The 21,514-nt window shown below is 46.0% G+C and overlaps 1 protein-coding gene across 2 annotated transcripts in view; it reads left to right on the plus strand.

The window, feature by feature from the left end:
• The window catches only part of LOC120929486 (retinol dehydrogenase 16-like), a 47,588-nt gene that overhangs the window by 9,749 nt on the left and 16,325 nt on the right, over positions 1-21,514 (plus strand). For both annotated transcript variants that reach the window (XM_040340962.1, XM_040340961.1), the window contains exon 2: positions 12,331-12,658. In XM_040340962.1, the coding sequence (XP_040196896.1) occupies positions 12,346-12,658 (313 nt within the window). In that variant the 5' untranslated portion in view covers positions 12,331-12,345. The remainder of the gene's footprint in view (positions 1-12,330; positions 12,659-21,514) is intronic.

Below are 21,514 nucleotides of genomic sequence, written 5' to 3' on the forward strand. Positions count from 1 at the left end.
TTGTTGGTAATATTTAATTTTGTAACTTGATTCTGCATAAAACATTGTAATTCCATGAGATAATCTACGAGGGCGTGTTTACGGGTGCATTTAGGCGCAGGGCAGTGTATGAATTAGGTGGGGCAACTGGTGGCGAGTAACTCTTGAGGCCTGGCTAGTAGCTCAGGACTTGAAATTTTGAGCCCTGTATATATATATATATATATATATATATATATATACTAGCTGAATACCCGGCGTTGCCCGGTCTTCCTATCTTAACCTTTTGGGGAGGAAAATCATAGTAATATAAATATACCCATCTTTTATATAAGGGTGTAGGTAAGGGTTAATTTAACCTCCCTGGCGGTATGATTCTGTCTGGAATTACGTACCAAAAGCGGTACATTTATTTTGCAAGGAAATTTGGCGTTTTATACTGTAGGTCTGTAATTTTTAGAAATAACTCACTTAAATCTGACCAAGCAAGAGTCTTGTAGGCATCCCGGGTATGATTTTTTTTTTAAAACAAAATTATAAATTATAATATAATAAAAAATTATAACAAATAATAATATAATTATAATAAAAATTATTCAATAATGTAATCAACTCAAAATCACTGAAATTTGCTCAGTTGCAGAATTGTCGCTGTCATTATTTTTTTTTTTTTATGACGAATTTCCCCACAAATCGCTATCGCACATTTCTGCAAGTGATTATAATTTATTATCGCTGTTTTCTAGCTGATCTAAAACCATTTTTGACATAAAGGGACACTTTTGGACAATCTACAGTTTTTAGGCAGAAATTACATTTTTTATTATATAAAAGTACATGCAGCACACTGGGCAGACCACTAGGGACAAGGGGGGTGTGTATTTTTTACATACAGTACTGTAATCTATAAGATTACAGTATACTGTATGTAAAGTGTTTGTTTACTTTTTTGAATTTGGCGCCGTTCTCCGTCCCCGTGCGTCGTAACGTCGCAGGGAACGGAGATCGGCGGCACACGGGGACTGTGAATCGAGCGAGGAGGTCCCGCTCGCTAACACAGCGGGATGGCATCGCTGGATCCAGGGACAAGGTGAGTAATTTGCCCGTGGATCCAGCAAAAGGTAAGCCGCGCCGCTGCACGTCCACCCCGAGCGTGACTCGGGGATACCGATTTTAGCATTGAAAACCAACCCCGAGTCACGCTCGGGTTTACCGTCAGGGGGGTTAACTGTCATATATTTTTATTTGGCATATAAGTAATATGTGTACCAGGTATTATTGAAATATCTCCAGGCGTACAGAAGTTATGTGGGAACATACATTTCCCATTGATTTGCATGGGACTTTAAACAAAAACCCCGACTCTCACAAATGGGGGTAGTTAAGGGATAAATTAACTATCCTATAGTTTAAGTGGACATATAAGCAACATGTGACCAAGTGTTATCGAAATATCTACAGCCGTTTGGAAGTTATGAAGTAACATGTATTTCCCATAGAGTTGAATGGGAAAACCCCGACCATGGAAAATGGGGGTGGGTAAGGGTTAAACCACCTATCCTATGTTTGTTGCTGATATATAAGTAACATGTGTGCCAAGTTTCATGTTAATATCTTTAGCGGTTTGGACGTGATGCTGGAACATGAAGTAACATGTATTTCCCATAGAGTTGAATGGGACTTTAAAGAAAAACCCCGACCATGGCAAATGGGGGTGGGTAAGGGTTAAACCACCTATCCTATGTTTGTTGCTGACATATAAGTAACATGTGTGCCAAGTTTCATGTTAATATCTTTAGCCGTTTGGACGTGATGCTGGAACATACATACATACATACATACATACATACATACACACACACACACACACATTGAGTTTTATATATATAGATATATATAAATTCAGTATTTATTTTGAGACAACAAATGGCAAGACATGCCAAACAGATTATAAGGCACAAGACCATCGTCCGCGCAGGGTCGTAAAGTGATTATTGTTTAGTGATCATGTTGAGCAAAGACACACGTAGAAAGAAACAGCACCACAGAAAACAAATGGCAGAAAAACACAAAAAAAAAAGAAAAAAACATAACAAGAGCGATATCAACAATAGCTCAGTCGCAGGAATTACAGCATTCCTAGGTATGATGAAAAAACATAATGAACCCATTCCTTCAATACAGGGGTAACAGTACAACATTCAAAAGGTTATAGAAGTAGGTGGCGAGGGTATAAGAAGCATATATTCCAATCTAGAAGCAACCCCAGTCCCCCAAAAAAAAGGGGCCTGAGGTGGGCTGCCACCAAAAACGTGTGCGGGGTATGCCCCCATGATCCGCGATGGGGGCAGGGGGGGCCAATGGACTCCATCTAGCCGCCCCTCACCCCCATGCACACCAGGGCCACCAAAGTGTAGTGACACGCACCCGGACGGGACTACCTGCCCCCCCTGGAAATTTGGGGCCTGTCCCGCGGGTCCTAGGGCCATGTGGGTTGACAGCCCTCAACAGGCTGGCAGGCGTTTCTCAATTACCAACAATATGTAAACAACAACAAAAAAAGGAGGGGGGGGACATTTAACTCATGTAAAAGGACGGAAAGTAGGGGAGAAGGGAAGGTAGAGCGGGACAATGCTTTTAATAAGATCTGTGCTTACACCATTAATTATGGAAGGGAGTTACGAATGCTTACCTTTTTAATAGTAAATAACCTCTTATGTATGCTGGATGTAATGGCATATAGTTGTTTTTCAGGGTGAACCTCCGCTTTAAGATGTGACTGAACCATAGTTTTGTAAAGCAGTAGAAGTATAGTTTTAGCTCTTAAGTAAATACAATTTCAATGCGTAATAATAGTTCTGCCATTGTATTGCTAGGCCTTTGATCTATTAGGATGCCCAGATCCTTTTCCATCTGTGATTCCACCAGAGGTTCTTCCCCTAGCGCGTAACTTGGATTCATATTTTTAGCCCCCAAATGCTTTACTTGACATTTAGCAATAATAAACCTCATTTGCCATATTGTTGCCCTCCCCTTTAGTTTATTGAGGTCCTATTGGAGAGTTTCTATATCTTGTTGTGAACTTATTACCCTGCTTAGCTTTATAACATCAGCAAACACTGAGACTGAACTATTTATTCCAACCTCTATATCATTTATGTATATGTTAAACAAAATCGGTCCCAGGACAGAGGCCCGGAGCACTCCACTCACAACTCCAGACTATTCAGAAGATACGCTATCTATCAGCACCCTTTGGATGTGCTTCTGTAACCAGTTTTCAATCCAGATACATATACTATCGTCAATGCCAACAGACCTCAACTTTAAGCATTTATGGAGTACTGTATAAAATTATTTGGCGAAGTCCAGATACATCACGTCCACAGGCCTTCCTCTATCCAAATTACTTATTTTTTTAATTAACTGCTTCCCATCCAGCCATAGTACATAAACGGCTGGATGGGAGCAGCGCTGATGTGGACAAACAGACCTGTACATCATCTCTCATCGCCTACTCGTGCACGGTCTCTAAAGAGCGGGATCCGTGAACTGCTGTGTCCGCCAGACACAGCCGATCACCGATTGTTGTACTAGATCACTATTAGCGGCTCTGGTACCATGTGATCATTCACAGCAAGTACATTGAACAGTAATAAACAATGCTGTCATTGTTTACTACTGTGTGAGCACTGTGATTGGTCACAGTGATCACATGGTACAAGGGCCAATCCCAACAGCCCTGTGCCATGTGATATTTGTGACCAATCACAGTAGTACAAAGTTTAATGAATGAAACCTTTACACAGTCATCACTGTAAGAAGCAATCACAGTGTAAAAAAAATGCTGATCCCCGCACCATTTCATTCCTGCTGTCGCTGTGAACCTGGGCTTATGCTGACACAAGTAAAAAGAAGATGAGAGTTCTGAGAGCAGTGGTCAGGGGCAGGCATGTCCATTAGAATGGGGGGGTGGTGCAGCTTTCTCTCTCCAGCCACCCCCTCTCTGTATATTGGATAGATTCATGCATAGCATGAATCTTTCCATGGCCGCCGCTGCCACCCCCATTTCAGGCACTGGGCGCCTGAATTACAGCGGCTGAGGTGTTTTTTTTGAGGCACCTGATTAGAGCCATAGGCTCTAATAGGTTTCAAAAAAAGTGGACTGCGAGCGCCAGATGTGTTAGAAAAGAAAATATTTGCTTTTCTAACTGAACCGCTTCTTCGCCAATCAGGAAGTGTGGGTCTAATACCCATTACCTGATTGGCTGAAGGCAGAGGCGCTCCGATTGAACACCTAGCAAAATGGAACAACAAAGGAGGGCGAAGCATGCCACCCGCTGCCTGACCCACCACTAAAATGGGGTAAGTGCCCGGCAGACAGCGGGCGCGCGGGGGTCACAGTGTCGACATTTGATGGGCACAACTGGTGGCATTTCATGGGCAACAGTGGCTGCATTTGATGGGCACAAGTGGCTGCATTTTGATGGGGACAAGTGGCTGCATTTGATGGGCACAGTGGCTTCATTTGATGGGCACAATGGCTGCATTTGATGGGCACAGTGAGGCTGCAATTGATGTTTTTTTTTCAGTATTTTTTGAGTTTGTTTGTGCCCCCCAAAAATGTTGAGCACCAGCCGCCACTATAGAGCAACACTAATAAGAAATGCAGACCGAATTTATATACAGTTTTTATTAAATTTGAAGAATTATGGACCACTCTTTAATATGTATAGCATTATAAATGTGTATTTACCCATGCAAGAAGTGAACTTATTTAAATTTATATATGTTGAATCTGCAAATCATCATTGAATTTATTAATTTCATTATTGTTTTTTTTAATTATATATACAGATCACATAATTACTACACAGCACTATTAGTAGCCCAGCACCATTTCATTTGCATATTTGTATACACTTTTAGCCGGATTCATAGAGACTTACGACGGCGTATCAGTAGATACGCCGTCGTAAGTCCGAATCCGCGCCGTCGTATCTTTAAGCGTACGCTCAAATTGAAATACGCTTCTCTGTTGCTAAGATACGACCGGCGTAAGTCTCCTACGCCGTTGTATCTTAGCTGCATATTTACGCTGGGCGCTAGGGGCATGTACGGCGATTTACGCCGAGAATATGCCAATAAGCAAGATACTCCTATTCACGAACGTACGCACGCCCGTCACAGTAAGATACGCTGTTTACGTAAGGCGTTTTCAGGCGTAAAGATAAACCACCAAAAAGATGGCGCAGCCAATGTTAAGTATGGACGTCGGGACAGCCGTCGAATTTCACGTCGTTTACGTAGGCCGATTCAGAATGGGGCTGGGCGTAGGTTACGTTCACATCGAAAGCATTGACTATTTGCGATGTGATTTTGAGCATGTGCACTGGAATACGCTCATGGACGGCGCATGCGCCGTTCGTTAGGCACGTCATTTACGTGAAGTCACAATGCATTACCATACAACACGCCCACTACAGCCTACCTTGAATTTCGCGCGCTTACGCCGCCCCATTTACACTATGCCACCGTAACTTAGGACGCAAGTTCTTTGTGAATACTGTACTTGCCTCTCTAACTTACGGCGGCGTAGCGTATATGAGATGCGCTACGCCCGCCTAAAGTTAGGCACATCTACGTGAATCTGGCTATTTCTAGTTGTAGGAACACTATATGTGTATGCAGCATCTAGTTTAGTATAATTTATTATTTTATCACCGATTGATAGCGCAGGAGTACCACCCTTATTCTTTAGTACCCCTTGATATCTCCATCCCAGAAGAATGGTTACACAGAGGCCATCGACCACCCGATCCATATGGGGGATGCCCCACCAGTTGGGGATTGGTACTGCCACATTCCTCCAGCTCTGTGCCAGGAGGTCAAGGACTTGCTTCGTAACAAGCTACAGATTGGGGCAATTCTGGAGAGTCATAGTCCCTGTGCTAGCCCTGTGGTCCCGGTGCAAAAGAAGGATGGATAGTCCAGTTTATTGAGGTCCTGACTAGGAATGATGCTCTGCTGGACCTAGTACTCTCAAACTATGCAGAGCTTATTACCAATATTCATATTAAACAATATCTGGGTAGCAGTGACCATAACATGATTTCATTTATTGCTAGCTGTAAGCAACAAACAAACGGGAAAGATAAAAACACTTAACTTTAAGAGAGAAAATTTTCCAAAGATTAGGGCTGCTTGCTCTCCAAGACTTATGCCGTGTACACACGGTCGCTTTATGTGATGAAAAAAAAACGACGTTTTTAAAAACGTCATTTAAAATGACCGTGTGTGGGGAAAACGTTGTTTTATGTCTTCTGAAAAACGACAAAAAAAAATTCGAGCATGCTTCAATTTTTTGTGTCGTTTTTCAAAACGAAGTTTTTTGTGTCATAAAAAATCACCGTGTGTAGCTAAAACGACGTTAAAAACAACGTTTTTAAACCCGCGCATGCTCAGAAGCAAGGTATGATACTCCAACCCCAGTGCCCAGGTGTTCTCTGAAGGTATGCTTTCGCGCCCCTTCGCCATCTCCAACGGCACACGCCAGGGATGTCCGTTGTCCCCGCTTATCTTCAACATGGTTATGGAACCCCTGGCGGAGCAGGTTCGCTCCCACCCAAGCATATCGGGCATACAAATAGGCTCAACTCCCCATAAAATCAGCTTATTCGCTGACGATGTCATCTTAATCCTTACCGATCCGACTTCTTCCCTGGCGGAAGTGCGAAAACTGCTTACCTGGTTCAGCACAAGTTCTCGTACTACAAGGTAAATGCGACTAAATCCTTCATACTGGACATTAACATTGACGCTACCACGAGGAACCTCCTTCAATTACAATACCCATTTACGTGGGCTGACTCAGACATATCCTACCTAGGCATCCAACTACTGAAATCGCTTAAAAACCTTTATTCCTGTAATTTCCTACCTCTACTCAGTGACATCCAGAAAACCGCCTCCCAAATAGCAAAACATGAACTATCCTGGTCAGGCAGACTGGCAGCCTTTAAAATGGTTTGCCTCCCTCAAATATTATATTTTTTCAGGACCCTTCCAATTCCCCTACTGGCGTCCTTTTTCAGAGCCCTTCAAACACTGTTCAATAGATATCTGTGGAAAGATAAACGCCCTAGATGTGCCCATCTACTACTGATCAAACACAAATTAGCGGGAGGCATGGGATCCATAGACTTTGAGGACTACCATCTAGCGGCAATCCTAGCACAACTCCCCGCCTGGTTTCAGAGTCAACCGACCACATCCTGGGGCCAAATAGAAAGACTTACACTCTCGCCCTCTTGTCCCAACTTAAAACACTGGTTGTTAAGTACTCCCCTCGGAGCCTCTATCCCTTCGACCATTCCCCCAACTATGAGGGCATCAGCTCTCTCCTGGAAGAAAATTACAAAACTCCTGAACTACATCCCAGATACTCCACAATATAATATACCGTTGGAAGTCCTCTACTACCTGTCCCCGGACTTACCACTAGCTAACTGGAAACTTAAAGGGATCCATTCGCTCCAACATATACTACAAGACGCCCGTATTAAACCCTTCTCTGTCTTACAATCTGAGTTTAAACTATCCAATACTGACCACTTTACATTCCTCCGCATACAACACTGTCTGGACAATATACCGATTCCCCCGTACAATATTCATCCAAAAACTTGGAAATATCTCACTGATCCCGCATCAGGGAACAGAGGAATATCCCACTTCTATACCACCCTGCGCCAAAAACACACTTTTTCTCAAACACGCCCGCATCAACGGTGGGAAGCGGATCTAGCTCTCACCTTTGATGACACCCAATGGCAACATGCGCTCAAAGCCATCTACAAATCCACCAAGAGCTCATCCCTTTGGGAACTTACACAGAAGATTTCGTTAAGGTGGTACATGACCCTGTCCAGAATAGCCTCCTTTGGCACCTGCGTCTCCAGCTCTTGCTAGGGGATATGAAACATATCTTCTGGACCTGCCCTGCCATTCATAAGTACTGGACTGACGTCTTTGAGTTCATATTACAGGTTACAAAAAATCCTACTCCCCCATCACCTGCACTTGCAATCCTAAACCTAACCATTGAAGATCTACCCTACCCGGTTAGGCATGTTACTACCCATATACTACTTGCAGCCAGACTTAGTATAACGAGACTCTGGAGATCTACTGTCGCTCCAACTCTGGCCCAGACTAGGGAACTAGTTGCCCTGCACTACAGTTACGAGACAATAACTGCCTCCAATAGGCGACAGGCTGAGAGACACAGTGCGGACTGGCGACCATGGACTGACTGGATTACTGCTGCGACTGGTACCTGAGTGATTGCTTCATACTCTGAGCAGAGAGAGAGAGGGGGGGAGAGGGAGAGAGAGAGAGAGAGAGATTTTATGTATATATATATATATATATATATATATATATATATATATATATATATATATATATATATATATAATCTCTTTTGTGGCCCCCAACAAATCCCAGAGAAGCAAAATAAGGGTCAGTGCCCATCAATGCAGCCTCATCATTGCCATGAATGCAGCCTCACCATTGCCACGAATGCAGCCTCACCATTGCCATGAATGCAGCCTCACCATTGCCATATATGTAGCCTCACCATTGCCATGAATGCAGCCTTACCATTACCATGAATGCAGCTTCAACATTGACATGAATGCAGTCTCAACATTGACATGAATTCAGCCTCACAAATGGCATGAACGCAGCCTTACCATTGCCATCAGTGCAGCCTAATCCATGCCCATCGTTTCTCGAAGGGGACAGGAAGGGGGCGGGACCAGCGCCAACAGATTACATACAGGATAATCTCCATTTTCCCCGGTGGCCTCTTTAATAAAAATTCCTGCCTCCTATGATAGACAGACAGCCCAGGAGACGAGACTTCCTATAACAGATGCCGCTGAGTAAACAGGAGATTCTCCTGTATGTAATGTGATGGCACTCGTCCAGGCCCCCTCCCTGTCCCCTCTGAGAAACGATAAATACAATATATATTTTTTGTGGCCCCCCAAATTACCAGTGGGGCCGTATGAAGTCAGAACGCGGGCCGCACTTTGGACATGCATGAAAAATATATTTTAAGCCACAGACAGCATGGATTCATGAAAGACAGAAGTTGTCAAACAAATCTGATTTATTGTTATGAAGAGGTAGGTAAAACCTTTGACAGAGGGATGGCTGGGGATGTGGTATACTTTATTTTTTTTTACAAAAGCATTTGACACAGTTCCTCACACATGGATCATGTGTAAGGTAAAGTCTACAGACTTGGAAAGATCAATTTGTAAATGGATAGAAAACTGGCTAAAATAAAAATGAATTCAGCGAATATAGGTTAGGGATTCTTACTCTGAATGGTCTAAGGTTATCAGTGGTGTACCCCAAGGTTCGGTGTTGGGACCCTTACTTTTTAAGATCTTTATAAATTATATAGGGTCTGGGATTAAAAGTACAATTTCTGTCTTTGCAGATGACACCAAACTATGTAGTGGATTAACGTCCTTACAGGATGTCTCCAATTTACAAGCCTGCCAAAATGTCTAATTGTGCAACTAAGTGGAAAATTAGGTTTAATGTTGATAAACGCTAACTTTCGCACTTGGGGGCTAAGAATATGCATGAATCATACATACTAGGGGAGTACAAATTGGGGAATCCATAGAAGGATCTAGGGGTTTTGGTAGATCATAAGTTCAATAATGGCATGCAATGCCAAGCTACAGTTTCCAAAGCGAGCAAAGTTCTTTCTTGCATTAACCTCCCTGGCGGTATGATTCTTTCAGAAAAAACATGCTGAAAGCGGAACCATTATTTGCAAGGAAATTTGGCGTTTTATATTGTAGGTCTGTAATTTTTAGAAATAACTCACTTAAATCTGACCAAACAAGATTCTAATAGGCATCCCGGGTATGACATTTTTTTAAAAACAAAATGATAAATTATAATATAATAAATAATTATAACAAATAATAATATAATTATAATAAAAATTATTCAATAATGTAATCAAATCAAAATCACTAAATTTGCTCAGTTGCAGAATTGTCGCTGTCATTATTTTTTTTTTTTTATGACGAATTTCCCCGCAATTCGCTATCGCACAATTCTGCAAGTGATTATAATTTATTATCGCTGTTTTTTAGCTGATCTAAAACTATTTTTGACATAAAGGGACACTTTTGGTTGCTATGGACAATCTACAGTTTGCAGGCAGAAAGAATAGTTTTTATTTTATAAAAGAACATGTAGGACACTGGGCAGACCACTAGGGACAAGGGGGGTGTGTTTTTTTTACATACAGTACTGTAATCTATAAGATTACAGTATACTGTATGTAAAGTGTTTGTTTACTTTTTTGAATTTGGCGCCGTTCTCCGTCCCCGTGCGTCGTAACGTCGCAGGGAACGGAGATCGGTGGCACAGGAGGACGCTGTGTGAATCGAGCGAGGTCCCGCTCGCTCACACAGCGCGGTGGCATCGCTGGATCCAGGGACAAGGTAAGTAAACCAAGCCTGTGGATCTAGCGAGGCAAGCCCGAGTCTGACTCGGGGTTACCGCTCGCAGCAGGAAAATCTAACCCCGAGTCAGACTCGGGAATACCGCCAGGCAGGTTAATAAAGGTATGGACTCCAGAGAGAGAGATATAATTTTGCCCCTGTTCAAATCATTAGTAAGACCTCATCTGGAATATGCAGTTCAGTTTTGGGCACCAGTTCTCAAAAAGGATATCAGGGAGCTGGAGAAAGTGCAGAGAAGGGCAACCCAACTGATAAGAGGCATGGAGGAGCTCAGCTATGAATAAAGATTAAAGGAACTGAATTTATTGTCTTTTTAAAAGAGGATATTAGGGGGGGAGGAGTATGATCAACATGTCCAAATACATAAGTGCTCCACATAGTGAACTTGGTGTTGAGTTATTCACTTTGAGGCCGTGTACACACGACCGGTCCATCCGATGAAAATGGTCCGACGGACCGTTTTCATCGGTTCACCGCTGAAGCAGACTGATGGTCTGATGTGCGTACACACCATCAGTTCAAAAAAACGATCGGGTCAGAATGCGGTGACGTAAAACACACGACGTGCTGAATAAAACGAAGTTCAATGCTTCCAAGCATGCGTCGACTTGATTCTGAGCATGTGCAGGTTTTGAACCGATGCTTTTGTGTACTAACCATCAGTTTTGACCGATGGTCAGCCGTCCATCGGTTCGATTTTAAAGCAAGTTCTCTCATTTTTGTCCGAAGAACAACAGACCGATGGGCCGTACACACGGTCGGTTTGGACCGATGAAACTGAACTTCAGTCCGTTTTCAGCGGTTTGGACCGGTCGTGTGTACGCGGCCTAAGGTCATCACAGAGGACAATGGGGCACCCTTTACGCCTAGAGGAAATAAAGGCTTTAATCTCCAAATACGGAAATGTTTCTTCACAGTAAGAGCTGTGAAAATGTAGGATAGACTCCCTCCAGAGGTGATTCTGGACAGCTCAGTAGATTGTTTTAAAAAAAAGCCTGGATTCTTTCCTAAATGTACAAAATATAACTGGGTACTGACATTTATAGGTAAAGTTTATCCAGGGAAAATCTGATTGACTCTCGGGGGATCAGGAAGGAATTTTTTCCCCCGCAGTAGAAAATTGGATTGTGCTTTGCTGGGGTTTTTCGCCTTCCTCTGGATCAACTGTGGGTGAGGGATTGTGTATGTGGGATTATGGGATTTTTATTTATTTTTTGGGTTGAACTAGATGGTCTTGTGTCTTTTTCCAACCTGACTAACTATGTAACTATGAATTAAAAGCTAGAGTACAGCTGCTATGACTGGTGAAGGGGGGCCAAGGGGCGGAGCAGATTCGGCAGTCTTGACGAGTGCCTGTCTGTACAGGAAGTGATGCAAAATCCATCCATTGGGGACTCAGGCTGCAACAACCCCCCTGTTTTGTAAAAATGGAACATCAAGACATCAACAGAAATAATAAACTCTGATTCCCCAATGGTGGGGACAGGACGGTGTCAACTCACAGGCCCCAAAAAGAGAATAAAAATTGAGCAAAATATTTACTCTTTTTGAAATTCTTGAGTGAAATATAAACCCCATTCAAACCTATGCCAACATAAAGAAAAATATATAAGCCTGGATTGGGATTTAATATGGACATGTTGGTGTTGTGCTATATCCGGAATATTATATGTATTGTGTTGCTTTACTATTTAGCTCCATTTAGGTTAGATTTATTTATATATTTTTTATCTAGTTTCATAATTTTAATGTACTCTAATAATGGCTTTGGTTTATTTTGTACATTCAGTGATATACCGTAATCATGTGGCTCCCTCTGCTGCTGGTGATGGCTCTGATCCTCCTGTACAGATGGTACAGGCAAAGTCGGTTGCTGGAGAATCTTACAGATAAATATGTCTTCATTACTGGATGTGACACAGGATTTGGGTACCTACTGGCGAAACAGCTAGACAAACATGGAATGAGGGTTCTGGCTGCATGTCTGACAGAGACAGGGTCTGAGAAGCTGAAGAAAGAGACCTCCAGCAGACTGCAGACAACAATTCTTGATGTCGCTAACACTCAAAGTGTGAACTCTGCTGCTTTGTGGGTTGAGGAGAATGTCAGAAATAAAGGTAATGTGTGCGTATGTATGTATTTATATATATATATATATATATATATATATATATATATATATATATATATATATATATATATATATATATAATTATTATTGCTTAAGCATGCATATTTCTGTTTCTCACTATTTCATACCTCCCAATTTATGAAATGATAAATAACCTTTTAATACACACACAGGCAAAGAACGCATCCCTGCCCTTGCCCCATTTATACAGATCACATTGATTTAATATGCAAAAAATAATTGGTTAATCACTTCAGCCCTGGACCATTTTGCCAGTCAAAGACCGGGCCACTTTTTGTGTTTCGGCACTGCGCGGCGTTAACTGACAATTGCGACGTCGTGCGAAGTGGCTCCCAAACAAAATTGACGTTCTTTTTTTCCCCACAAATAGAGCTTTCTTTTGGTAGTATTTGATCACCTTTTTGCGCTATAAACAAAAATAGAGCGTCAATTTTGAAAAAAATACAATATAATAAATATCCCCCAAAAATATATAAAAAAAATATTTTTTCCTTAGTTTAGGCCGATATGTATTCTTTTGGTAAAAAAATCGCAATAAGCGTTTATTGATCGGTTTGTGCAAAAGTTATAGCGTCTACAAAATAGGGGATAGTTTTATGGCATTTTTATTAATAATTTTTGACACATTTTTGGGACCATTGTCATTTTTACAGCGATCAGTGCTATAAAAATGCACTGATTACTGTGAAAATAACACTGGCAGCAAAGGGGTTAACCACTAGGTGGCGCTGTATGGGTTAAGTGTGCCCTAGTGAGTGATTCTTACAGTAGGGGGGGGTGGGCTGTGTGTGACAAGACATTGATCACCGCTTCCGATTACAGGAAGCGGTGATCACTGTCATTGTCACTAGGCAGAGCGGGAAGATGCTTGTTTACATCAGCATCCCCCCGTTCTTCCTCACCCTGAGAGGATCGCGGGTATCCCCGCGGCGATCGAGTCCACGGGTCCCGCAGTCGGGCTCACGGAGCTTAGTGCAATATACCACTTTTGGTAGGATTATAGTAAATTTGGTATAGAGATGTACACTTCAGATCAAGAAGAAATAAACTGAGGCTGTATTAGGGATTTGGTTCAAATGAGGGACAGTTGTGACTTCAGCTAGTTTAGCAACTTAAACTGGAGGAGGCCCCATACTGTTCCCCACTTGATGAAGGCTACATTACCCTGTTTTTGTACCTGAATACATGGGTGTCCGCAGAACTTTTTTCAGGGGGGGCATCATTTTATGTTCACCCATGCTCCGTGGTATAGCAATAGGTGTCCCAAGTACTTGCGGCCAATCTGCTAGCAGTACACCACCAATTGATTTTAGCAGGAAAATTTTGCTACCCCAGTAAAAATAAATTCGGTCCCAGCCATCCACATGCTCATAATCTAAATGCTAGCTTGACCAAATTGCTAGCACTGCAACTGCTGCCTTTTTAACTGGTAGACTCTGCCCCCTTTCGTGAATTTGTGGAATGTGCTGTACCTCAGCGGCAGGTTCCAAAACACCATTTATTTTCATGCAAGGCCATTCCAGCTCTCCACTGGCATGTGGAAGTCAATGTTTTGACCTCGTTGGACAGGACGGTCAGCAGTAAAGTTCATATTACCGCTGACTCACGGTCAAGCAGGCATGGGCAGGGACGTAACCTTTCCTTCACGATGCACTGGGTAACTTCTGGCAGCTGGGAAGGATGCAGGACAGGGTTCAGTGTTGTTGGAGCTTGCTCTGCCACCGTGCCCCCAAAATTCTAGTGGTGATTCTGCCACAGCTGTCTCCTCCACCCCCTCCTCCTCTTCTTCTTCTTCCATGGCCTCTTCTGCAGATTTTTCCTCTGAACCAGCAGTGCCCCATAAGTGTTCAAGGGGCTACGCAAGCAGTCAGGCTAAAAGATACCATGCAGTGCTTGAGTTGGTCTGCTTAGAGGACAGGAGCCACACTGGGGCAGAGATTCTGTCAGCTCTGCAGGGGCAGGTTTGGAGGTGGTTGACGCCACGCTAGCTTCAGCCAGGAATGGTTGTATGCGACAATAGCACCAACCTTCTCTACTCTCTTCGACAGGGACCCATGTTGCATTATTGGCGCACGTCCTGAACTGGGTGGTTCTTGACCAGGTACCCAGGCTTACAAGATTTCCTGAGGCAGGACAGAAAAGTCTGTGGTCTATTCCGCTGGTCATACAATGCCAGAGCGCAGATGGCTGACATTCAAAGGGAATGCAACCTGCCCAGCAACCACCCAATTTGTGACATGCCACCAGGTAAAACTCAACGTTGACAATGCTGCAGCAGCTGCACACACAGCAGAGGACCATCAATGAGTACCTGTGCAAGTATGGCACAGGACAGGGGTGCTTGGCTTCTTTTTGCCATGCCAGTGGCTACTGATCAAGGATGCACTGTCCTGTCACCATTTGAGTGTTCCTGCTGGAGCACCCCCTTTCTTGAAATCATGGACAGGGCACTTGAGGAAGAACAGTGGGAGGAAGAGGAGCACTTCCTTTCCTCTCAAGGCCACCTTTATGCAGATAGCATTCCTGTGGGCCCACCAAACACACAGGAAGAAGAGGAAGAGGAGGAGGATTGTGTCAGCATGGATGTAGAGGATAACACTCAGCAGCAGTCTTCAAGGGATGGTTTGCAGTCCCCAGAAACCCTAGAAGTTGTACGTGGCTGGGAGGAGGTAGTTACGGATAATGTAATCCTTAGTGACCAAGAGGACTCAGAATTTAATGCTTCTGCAAACCCTGCGAAAGGACCCTATGATTTGTGGTCAAGGAGAGGGATCATTACTGGCTGGCAACACTTCTTGCTTTACGTTACAAGGGTAAAGTTGCAGAACTCACCCTGCCTTCGCAGAGGGAGCAGAGGATAAAACATCTTTAGGAGGCCTTGAAGAAAGGTTTGTGTAACGCATTTCCAGTGAGGTTACCATTTCCTGGTGCTGGACAATGTGTTGCTGAGAATTCATTCAGCCAGAGGAAGAGCATGGAGAAGGTGGTTGGCTGACCGATGCCCTTAAACAATTTTTCAGTGCTCAGTGCCAAGGTCTGATCAGTTCAAGCAACCATCGCCAGAGTCTGCATTATATGGTGCAGGAATATCTAGGGGCAAGAGCAGACTTGGAGACCTTTCCAACAGAGCATCCACTAAGTTACTGGGTCTTGAGGATGAACCACTGGCCAGAACTTGCTCAATATGTAATTAAGCTACTGGCCTGTCCTGCATCCAGCGTGCTTTCTGAACACACATTTAGTGCTGCTGGAGGGTTTGTAATGGTTTAAAGAGTGCGCCTGTCCACAGACTCTGTTGAAAGGCCCACATTCATAAAAATGAATCAGTCTTGTATCAGCAGCTATCAAGCACCTGATGCTGATGTAACTGATTGAATTTGCTATGGATCTGGTATCCCTTGAAGACTGCCTATGCTGACTATCCTATTCCTCTTCAATCTTGATGATGCTAGCTTCCAACAATATTTTTGGTTTAGGGCACCACCACCACCCAGGGCCCAATTTTTCTGCCCCTGTTTAACAGGGGAATGTAATTAAAAATGTGTATATAATATTTAAACACAGGGCCCGTTCCTACGCCCCCAACAAGAGTAACTGAGGGCTTACAGTGTTCTGGCACCACCAAAACCAAGGGCCCAATTTTTCTAACACCGGTTAACAGGGGCATGTAATTACAATTTTTGATATAATATTTTACAACAGATCCCGTTCCTGCGCCCAACAAGAGTAACTGTGAGGGGTTACAGTGTTCAGGGTTACAGTGTTCTGGCACCACCAACACCTAAGGCCCAATTTTTCTGCAGAGTATATAGCCAGGCCGTATAGTATATATACAGCTGTTCACGCCATTTTTTTTTTTACATTGTGGTGCAGGTGTTACGGAACCATGAACCAGACGTACAACAAGAGATAAGTGAAAATAAGAAGGCTTTATTGAAAATCAAGCTGTAAAGCAAAAGTCCAAACGGATGGTGAAACCAGAGGTCAGGAACCAGAAGGGTAGTCAGACGAAGCCAGGATCAGGAACCAGCAGGGAAGTCAGACGAAGCCAGGATCAGGAACCAGCAGGGAAGTCAGACGAAGCCAGGATCAGGAACCAGCAGGGAAGTCAGACGAAGCCAGGATCAGAACCAGAAGCAGCAGCAGTCTAGAAGCATGTGAACACAGGAGGACCAAGCAAGGAACTGAAGCCACAGACCTCCTAATATATGAGCCAGGCATCCAGCTCCTCCCAGGGGGAAGGAGGAGCCGCAGGGTGGGAGGCTACAAGAGACCTAGAAACCAAGATGGCCGCCAGCACATGTCAAACGAAGGAGACAGGAGAGAGGTAAGACCATGACAGTACCTCCCCCTCAAGGGCCCCTCCTCCGCGGTGCAAAAAACGGTTTCTGAGGGAAGCGTGCGTGGAAGGCTCGGAGCAAGGCAGGAGCATGGACATCTGCGGAGGGAACCCAGGAACGCTCCTCTGGACCATAACCACGCCAGTGGACCAAAAACTGCACCCGACCGCGGACCAGGCGTGAGTCCAGGATATTGCTCACCTCATACTCCTCATGATTGCCCACTTGGACCGGACGAGGCCGAGGAACCGAGGAAGTGAAGCGATTGCACACCAGTGGCTTCAACAGGGAGACATGAAACACGTTGGAGATCCGCATGCCAGGAGGAAGCGCAAGGGCATAGGCTACCGGGTTTACCCTGCGAAGCACTCGGAAGGGACCAACAAAGCGAGGGGCCAGCTTGGGAGTGGGCACTCGAAGGTTGAGGTTGCGAGTGGACAACCATACACGGTCTCCGACCTGGTAGGAAGGAGCAGGCGCTCGTCTGCGATCAGCCTGGAGTTTCTGGCGCTGCGCAGAGACCTCAAGGGACTTCTGGATCTGTACCCAAGAGGCGCGTAGGACGGAAAGGTGATCCTCCACAGCCGGAATATCCTGGGGAGAGAATGCCTCCGGTAACACGGCAGGTTGGAACCCATAATTGGCCATGAAAGGAGACGTCCCAGAGGAAGAGTTCACAGCCGTGTTCCTGGCAAACTCAGCCCAAGGCAGGAGGTCAACCCAATTGTCCTGGTGATCGGAGACATAGCAACGAAGGAATTGCTCTAAGGCCTGATTGGATCGTTCTGCGGCCCCATTGGACTGAGGGTGGTAGGCCGAGGAGAAGGAGAGATGAATCCCCAACTGGGAGCAAAAGGCGCGCCAGAACCTGGACACAAACTGACTCCCCCGATCCGACACTATCTCCTTGGGCAAACCGTGCAACCGGAAGACCTCCCGGGCAAAAATCGTGGCCAACTCTTGTGCAGAGGGTAACTTCTTGAGAGGAACACAGTGGCACATTTTGGAAAACCGATCCACAATCATGAGAATGACCGTATGGCCTCGGGATGCAGGGAGGTCCACAATGAAATCCATCCCCAGGTGTGACCATGGGCGCTCCCCGGTGGCTATGGGTTGCAGCAGGCCCAACGGAAGGTGCCGAGGGGACTTACTTTGGGCACAAACGGAGCATGCCGCTACATATGCGGCGATGTCGGAACGTAGGGAAGGCCACCAGAACAGACGTGAAACAGCCCAGGACAGCTGATTCTTACCAGGATGCCCCGCGGTCTTGGAGTTATGGTAGGTTCGCAACAACCGAGTGCGCAACTCCTCAGGCACAAAACATCTGCCGTTGGGTCTCCCAGAGGGAGCACCAGACTGAGCCGCCAAAATCTGCTCACCAAGGGGAGAGGTCAGGCTGGTGCGAATGGCGGCCAGGATCTGATTCGGAGGTATGACCGAAGTCGGTATAGATTCCTCCCTGGACAGCTCGGAGTACTGCCGTGATAAGGCATCCGCCCTGATGTTCTTGGAACCAGGTAGGTAGGAGACCACGTAATTAAAACGTGACAAGAACAGAGCCCATCTGGCCTGACGTGGTGTCAATCTCTTGGCCTCAGAAAGGTAGGTCAGATTCTTGTGGTCCGTCAGGATGAGAACCGGAACCACCGAGCCCTCGAGCAAGTGCCTCCACTCTTTGAGAGCCTGCACTATGGCCAATAACTCCCTGTCACCAATCTGATAGTTGCACTCCGCGGGTGACAGTTTCCGGGAGTAAAACCCACAAGGAAGCAGCGGACCCTCTGGTGTTCTACGCTGAGACAGAAGGGCGCCTACTCCCGTCTCGGACGCGTCCACCTCGAGGACAAAGGGCAACCCAGGGTTGGGATGAGACAGAATCGGAGCCGACACAAAGGCGGATTTTAGGGCCTCAAAAGCCCGGATGGCCTCGAGCGGCCAGACCTGGGAATTACTGCCCTTCCTGGTCAGATCCGTGAGAGGCTTGGCCAGCATGGAGAAGTCCCTGATGAACTTCCGATAATAATTGGCGAAGCCCAAAAAGCGCTGTAAGGAACGAAGACCACTGGGCTGAGGCCACTGTAAGACAGCCGAAACCTTCTCAGGGTCCATGGAGAACCCCTCAGCGGAAATGATGTAACCTAAGAAGGTTACCTGGGATCGGTGAAATTCGCATTTCTCAAGCTTACCGAACAGCTTGTTCTCTCGTAACCGTTGCAACACTCGCTTGACATCCAGAATGTGGGCCTCCATGGATTCAGAGTATACCAAGATGTCATCCAAATAGACCACCACACACTGCTGCAACAGGTCACGGAAAACATCGTTGATGAATTCCTGAAAGACTGCGGGCGCATTGCACAACCCAAAGGGCATAACCAAGGATTCATAATGCCCAGTCCTGGTGTTAAACGCGGTCTTCCACTCATCGCCCGCCTTGATCCTTACCAGGTTATATGCCGCCCTCAGGTCGAGTTTGGTAAAGACCGTGGCCCCCTTAAGGCGATCGAACAGCTCGGAAATCAAGGGTATCGGGTAAGCGTTCTTGATCGTGATGCGATTAAGGCCCCTGTAATCGATGCAAGGCCTCAACTCACCGCCCTTCTTTTTCACAAAGAAAAATCCAGCCCCTGCCGGGGACGAGGATTTGCGAATGTGACCACGGGACAGCGCCTCCATCACGTACTCCTCCATGGCCTCATTCTCCGCAACCGACAGTGGATAGACCCTGCCGCGAGGAGGAACGGCACCAGGTTGTAACTCTATGGCACAATCGTATGGGCGGTGCGGAGGTAGGGCAACTGCGCACACCTTATCGAATACATCCCGGTACTCCTCGTATTCAGGAGGCAACAGAGAGTCCGAGGAAGTACACAGCAACTTGACAGGCCCATGGATGCAACTAGCCCCACACTGTGGTGACCATGAGAGGATCTCGGCCGATCTCCAGTCGAAGGTCGGATTATGCTTCTGGAGCCAGGGGTACCCCAAGACCACAGAGTAGTGTGGAGACGAAATAACCTGGAAGCAGACCGACTCTCTGTGAACGGCACCAATGGCTATCCCCACTGGAAGGGTCTCATGAGTCACGTGTGACGGCTGGAGGGGTCTGCCGTCTATCGCCTCTAGAGCCAGCGGGGAACCTCGAGCCTGCAGAGGAATGGAATTGGCGGCAGCGAACGCACTATCAATGAAAAAACCACCAGCACCAGAGTCCACCAACGCCTGGGTCGTCACCGAGCCCCCGACCCAGGAGAGGACAACAGTGATCAGTGGTTTATCAACACGGGAAACCGGGGACGAGGAGACTCCACCCAAGATCTGCCCCCGACAGGATCTCAGGTGCGAGCGTTTCCCGGACGGTTCGGACATGCCAACCGAAAATGCCCACCGAGACCACAGTACAAGCATCGGCCCTCGCGTCTCCGGAGTACCCTCTCCCCCTCGGACAGGCGAGCAAACCCCAGCTGCATGGGTTCACCCCCAGACAAGTCAACCCCAGGAGGCGTGGGAGGAGAGGGAGGCACGGGTGGGACAGCAAACGTAGGCGCCAAACTGTTAGGAGGCCTCCGCAGGCTCTCCTTAAAGGAAGGTCTCTCCCTGAGTCTGGTGTCAATCAAAATCAGGAAAGAAATAAGAGCCTCGAGCTCCACCGGTAGGTTCTTAGCTGCAACCTCATCCTTCAAGGCATCCGAGAGACCATGAGAGAAAGCAGCGACCAGAGCCTCATTATTCCAGCCCACCTCTGCTGCCAGGGTACGAAACTCAATGGCGTATTCGGCTACGGATCGTGAACCCTGTCTGACGGACATAAGGAGCTTCGCAGCAGAAGCGGCGCGAGCCGGCACATCGAATACCTTCCGAAGAGAAGCAACAAAACCGGAAAACTCGGCAACCACCGGATTGTTGTTCTCCCATAAAGGGCTGGCCCAGGCCAAGGCCTTGTCCGAGAGCAGCGAGATCAAGAAGCCCACCTTTGATCTCTCAGTGGGAAAGGCATGTGGCAGCAACTCGAAATAAATGCCCACTTGGTTAAGGAAACCTCGGCACTGAGTTGGCTCTCCCCCAAATCGCTGTGGAAGGGGGGCAGAACCGGTCATACCCCGAAACACCGCAGGCGCAACAACAGGTGTCGGGGTAGACTCTGGCGCAACAACCGGAGCGGCAGTAGGAGCGGGCCCAGGAGCGACAACCGACCCATCGGCAACGGGAGCGAAATGAACCGTGCGTTCAAGCAGGGTTTGCAACGCCACGGCGAACTGACCCAACAGGTGATCCTGCTGATCAAGTCTGGCAACCAGCGTGGGTAGCGAGGATGGCCCTGTACCGTCAAAATTCATGGCTTGGTCCTAATGTTACGGAACCATGAACCAGACGTACAACAAGAGATAAGTGAAAATAAGAAGGCTTTATTGAAAATCAAGCTGTAAAGCAAAAGTCCAAACGGATGGTGAAACCAGAGGTCAGGAACCAGAAGG

This window comes from Rana temporaria, chromosome 2, assembly GCF_905171775.1.
Source record: "Rana temporaria chromosome 2, aRanTem1.1, whole genome shotgun sequence".
NCBI classification, from domain to species: Eukaryota; Metazoa; Chordata; class Amphibia; order Anura; family Ranidae; genus Rana; species Rana temporaria.